Below are 6101 nucleotides of genomic sequence, written 5' to 3' on the forward strand. Positions count from 1 at the left end.
ATGCGTCTCGACAGTTAAAACCAAGTGAAAAGAATTATCCAGCACATGACCTAGAAATGGCTGCAGTAGTGTTTGCGTTAAAGTTGTGGAGGCATTATCTTTATGGTACACATTGTGTTATCCGCACCGATCATAAAAGTTTATAGTATATCTTTTCGCAGAAAGAGATGAATATGCGTCAGAGACGATGGCAAGAACTAATTAAGGATTACGATTGTGAAATAAGATATCATCCTGGCAAGGCAAACATCGTGACAGATGCGTTAAGTCGTAAGAAATCCGCTGACAGTGTAAAACTTATGCGAATTGAGATTGTGTCTGATTTAGTGGATCGATTAAAGATAGCTCAACTTGAAGCATTACAAGATGAACATTTGAAATCTGAGTTAATGGTGAAAAGAAGAGTAGAATTGATGAATGATTCTCGAGGATTAAAAACTTATCGTGAACGAGTTTGGGTGCCGTTACTTGGAGGATTGAGGGATTTAATCTTAAATGAAGCACATAAATCGAGATTATCGGTGCATCCCGGTATTACAAAAATGTACCATGATCTGAAATTGTTATATTGGTGGCCAACTATGAAGGCAGACATCGCGCAATACGTGGAAAAGTGTCATATTTGTGCCCAAGTGAAAGCAGAACACCAGAAACCGTATGGGTCTTTGCGTCAATTAGAGATTCCAGAGTGGAAATGGGAACATATCACCATGGATTTTGTGACAAAACTACCCAGAACCCAGAAAGGAAATGATATGATTTGGGTAATAGTGGATCATTTAACCAAAAGTGCGCATTTTCTAGCTACTAGTGAAACAGCTTCGTTGAAGAAATTGGCTCAGTTGTATCTGAATGAAATAGTATCGCGACATGGGATACCGTTGTCTATTGTGTTAGATAGAGATTCCCGATTTGTGTCTAGTTTCTGGAACATTCTACAAGAAAATTTAGGTACTCGTGTCAACCTAAGTACAGCTTATCATCCTCAGACTGACGGTCAAAGTGAACGAACTATTCAGACTTTAGAGGATATGTTAAGGGCTTGTGTTTTAGAGTATGGTGGATCGTGGGATTATCATCTACCATTGATCGAATTTGCTTACAACAATTCCTATCATTCAAGTATTGGCATGCCGCCGTATGAAATGTTGTATGGTAGAAAGTGTCAAACTCCATCGTGTTGGTTGGAGGCAAGTGAGAAACAGTTTGCGGGTCCAGAAATTGTGCAGCAGACTGCAGAAAAAGTGGCTATCGCACGTGAAAAGCTGAAAACTGCTAGAGATCGACAAAAGATGTATGCAGATCCTCGTCGATGACCAATGACGTTTACTATGGGTGAACGTGTGTATTTAAAAGTGTCACCGTGGAATGGTGTAATTCGATTCGGTAAACGAAGAAAACTAGCTCCGAGATACATTGGTCCTTTTAGAATTCGTCAAGTACTAAACGATCAAACCGTAGTGTTAGATCTTCCTCAAGAGTTAGCTGGTATTCATGACACGTTCAACATCTGCTATATTCGTAAGTGTAAAGTGGACGATGAAAATCAAATTCTTCCGCTCCAAGATCTGAAAGTAGATTCAAGTAAGAAATTGGTAGAAGAACCAGTGAGGATCGTCGACAGAAAAGTGACTAAGTTACGTAAAAAGCAGATTCCCATGGTGCGTGTGGAATGGAAGCATAGTTTAGGCACTAATCTGAAATGGGAGACCGAGGAGCTGATGACCTCTAAATACCCTCATCTGTTTAACCTTGATCAGATTCCGAGGACGGAATCTTCTTAAGGGGGGTAGATTTGTGACATCCTAGTTATGGGCCTAGATGAAATAGGTATATTGTGTTATTTTTATTATAATTTAAATACAATATTTAAATTATGAGTAATTTGTAGGAAATAATTATAAGGAGTGAAATAATAAATTATGAGTTGATAATTTATTATGTGACTAAATTAGTGTGCTTGTGACGATGGTCACAGAAAATATCTGTTTTTGTGATTTGGACTTCGTTAGGACTGCCTAATGAGGTGCCTTGTGTTCCACATAACAGATAAAATACCCGTGTTTATTATCAAATGGTGACTAATCTCTTTATAGATATATGTGGATGTTTATAGATATAAGTGGATGCTTGTAGTCCATATTATTTGTTGTGTTGTTAACACAAAAGTCAACCAGGGACCATCGCCTAAATTTACTCTTATTTCTTTATTATATATTAGTTTCAATTTTAGAATTAAGCATACACATATATGCTACACAGATGCACCCTTAGATCGTAACTTTAAAATTATGGAATATTGAAAAATTGTATAAGCCTTTGGGGTGTTAATTGCTCTCGTGAACCATAGTCAAAAAACAAGGTAAGATGTACTTAATTTATAATTGGTGATTTATAGTTAATTTATAATTGGTGATTTATAGTGATTAGTTAATGAGGTTTGCTTGTAGATTACATATGAAACTAAAATAATTGTTTGAATCTAGTCGCATGTGGCTTGTTTGTTAAAAGTGTCGGTACATATTTAGCTTATGAAATCGAAACTAGAACTAGATGAAATAGATTTGACCCCTTGTGTTATAGTATAAATTGTTATAAGTTATATAATTTTTTAAGGGTTATGATATAGGAGTAAAGCTTGGATCTTGCTATTTGATACTTGTATGATGAAACTACTAGTTGTTATAGCTTGATGATATATACATGTGTACATATATATGTATGTGTGTGTGTGTGTGTGTGTATATATATATATATATATACATATATATCATATTATATTGTTAGTAATTGAGATACAATTTACTGACTTGTGAGTATTGTTCTCAGGTGATAAACGAAAAGGTGAAGGCTCAGTGATATAAGGCAACTGAGTGCTTGTGCTTTCAGGTGAGTGGGATTATTGATAATGCTAAAAACGAACATATATTTCATAGCATTATCCCTCAAGAAAGACAAGCTTTTAGTTGTAATTGTTCTATTTACAAGTGATATTCGTTTAAATAATAAAAGGTGAAGACAAAAGACAGATTCGACGAATTGAAGACGCAAACGACCAATTCTCGTAAAATTTTTCAAAATTTTCAATTAAATGAACTCGAAATCATGTTTATACATATTTATGAACGATAAAACTAGGTTTTAACACCGAAATTATTGTTACCTCAGAAAGGACATAAATTGAGAAACAAACCAAAATGTTAAAATTCATTTAAAATGGAATAGAGGACGATAAAAAGGAAAATAAAAGCCAAGTGTGGGAAAATTTACCAAGTTATCTTAAACATATGTCACATATTTCTGTAACAAATAACTGAAAATACTTTTGCTTTGGGATAAACTAAACTGTTTTACCCGATGAAAGAAAAGAAGAGATGGATCTACACGATGAATCAATTCCATCATTAAAAGGAAGTAAAGTCTTCCGAAAAAGACACGCGCTTCTTGATTTAGGTCATGAAGTTGTCGTCCAGACCAACTGTAGGTTGACGAAAAATCTAGAAAAGTCATCACTAAAATCAGCAGGAAATCCACGGACCTCAGCATTAAACAGGGTCGCCAAGTGGTCAGATTTATCCTAACCATGAGAAGGATTTATCTCGTACAATGGGGGGGCACCATGCAAATTAGCTGGACAAGACTAATGAATCAGATCCCCAGAAAGGATAATCTCCTTAAAGATTAAAAATCAGCTTTTAAGACTGATATCACTCAATCCTTGAGATTGAATTTAAAGATTGAGAATTACAAACTCATGGAATTCAATGATATCTAAACTCGAGCTTGAACGAGAAAATATTTTGATCAAAATTATAAACCGATTTGTTTTCTGAAAACCTATTTTCAATGCGTTCATTACCATTGAACGTAAAATCCTAGGAATTCACCTGGAATTCATTAGGTCACCTGAACTAAATCGGGTGTCAGCCGTAAGAACGGTGGTTGCATAGTGGTCAAAGACAGGACCTTGTGCCATACCGAAAAATCATAAGGGTGAACTTTACTATTGCTCCTACCAAGGATAGTAATTGCGTCCGACACGTTATAGACCATAATTAAAAGCATGTCAGGGGACATTGCCTTAACAGTTGCTTGTTCAACGCTTTCCTTTACAACCGGACGGTAGTTTACCGAAAGGTAATATACGGGACAATTAAACTGGACGTGTTGCTTTCCAAATACAAGGTTAGCAAGTGGGTGACACAAAACCGCAAGTTTTGAGCTAAAATTTTCAAATCTGAAACCCACCAAACCCACAAAAATATTTTGCAAACACCGGTAAAGGGTTATTCCGGAAAACTTATCTAGGGTAAAAACTAGATTTAATTTTCAAAAGATCAAATGGTTTCATAAAGATCCAATTTCCTTAATGGATCTAAATTTTTATAGTCATGTGGGACTGTAAACCATATCGTTACTACCATTGTTTATACCGCCGTATAGAAATCACTGATGTACAAAGTGTGAAGAATAAAGAAGTGATTCTAGTATTTCAAGACAATATTGCTTGACGACAAGCAACGCTCAAGTGTGGGAATATTTGATAATGCTAAAAACGAACATATATTTCATAGCATTATTCCTCAAGAAAGACAAGCTTTTAGTTGCAATTGTTCTATTTACAAGTGATATTCGTTTAAATAATAAAAGGTGAAGACAAAAGACAGATTCGACGAATTGAAGACGCAAACGACCAAAAAGCTCAAAAGTACAAAAGACAATCAAAAAGGTTCCAATTATTGATAAGAAACGTCTCGAAATTACAAGAGTACAAGATTCAAAACGCAAAGTACAAAATATTAAATTGTACGCAAGGACGTTCGAAAATCCGGAACCGGGACCAGAGTCAACTCTTAACGCTCGATGCAACGGACTAAAAATTACAAGTTAACTATGTATATAAATATAATATAATATATAATTAATTATATTAATTATATATATATTATATTTATAAATAAAAAACGTCGGCAGAGAAAGACTCCAAGGGACTGAGCTGTAATTTCATTCTCCGCGACTCGCGGAGTTTGAAGGCCAAAATGGCCGCGAGTCGCGGAGCCCCCAGTTTTGAAACTCCCTATAAAGCAAACCGAAATCTGATCATTTTCATCATCTTTTTCTTATTCTTATCATACGTAAATTATATATATATATATTTATAATTTATATTTTAATTTTAATTATAATTCTAATAATAAGGGTATGTTAGCGAATATTGTAAGGGTGTAAGTCGAAATTCTGTCCGTGTAACGCTACGCTATTTTTAATCATTGTAAGTTATGTTCAACCTTTTTACATTAATGTCTCATAGCTAAGTTATTATTATGCTTATTTAAAACGAAGTAATCATGATGTTGGGCTAATTACTAAAATTGGGTAATTGGGCTTTGTACCATAATTGGGGTTTGGACAAAAGAACGACACTTGTGGAAATTAGAGTATGGGCTATTAATGGGCTTTATATTTGTTTAACTAAATGATAGTTTGTTAATGTTAATATAAAGATTTACAATTGGGCGTCCCTATAAATTACCATATACACTCAATCGGACACGATGGGCGAGGTATTTATATGTACGAATAATCGTTCATTTAACCGGACACGGGAATGGATTAATAGCCACTAGAATAATTAAAACAGGGGTGAAATTACATTCAAGGGTAATTGGTGTAATTGTTAACAAAGTAGTAAAACCTTGGTTTACACGCAGTCGATAACCTGGTGTATTCATTAAACAAAGTATTAAAACCTTGTTACAATTCGAATCCCCAATTAGTTGGAATATTTAACTTCGGGTATAAGAATAATTTGATGAGGACACTCGCACTTTATATTTATGACTGATGGACTGTTATGGACAAAAACCAGACGGACATATTAAATAATCCAGGACAAAGGACAATTAACCCATGGGCATAAAACTAAAATCAACACGTCGAACATCATGATTACGGAAGTTTAAATAAGCATAATTCTTTTATTTCATATTTAATTTCCTTTATTTTATATTTAATTGCACTTCTAATTATCGCACTTTTATTTATTGTTATTTAATCGCACTTTTAATTATCGTACTTTTTAATTATCGCAATTTTATTTT

General features: G+C 34.3%; 1 protein-coding gene across 1 annotated transcript; it reads left to right on the top strand.

Moving 5' to 3' along the window:
- Positions 1–1319: 1319 nt before the first annotated feature.
- Positions 1320–1784, top strand: LOC139870917 (uncharacterized). Its single transcript, XM_071858679.1, has one exon. The coding sequence runs from the start codon at positions 1320–1322 to the stop codon at positions 1782–1784; it is 465 nt and encodes a 154-aa protein (XP_071714780.1).
- The last annotated feature ends 4317 nt before the right edge of the window (positions 1785–6101 follow it).

This window comes from Rutidosis leptorrhynchoides, chromosome 10, assembly GCF_046630445.1.
Source record: "Rutidosis leptorrhynchoides isolate AG116_Rl617_1_P2 chromosome 10, CSIRO_AGI_Rlap_v1, whole genome shotgun sequence".
NCBI classification, from domain to species: Eukaryota; Viridiplantae; Streptophyta; class Magnoliopsida; order Asterales; family Asteraceae; genus Rutidosis; species Rutidosis leptorrhynchoides.

Bases quoted from the DNA above. Each gene is read 5' to 3' on its own strand.
- LOC139870917 (XM_071858679.1), top strand. From the start codon at position 1,320: ATGACGTTTACTATGGGTGAACGTGTGTATTTAAAAGTGTCACCGTGG.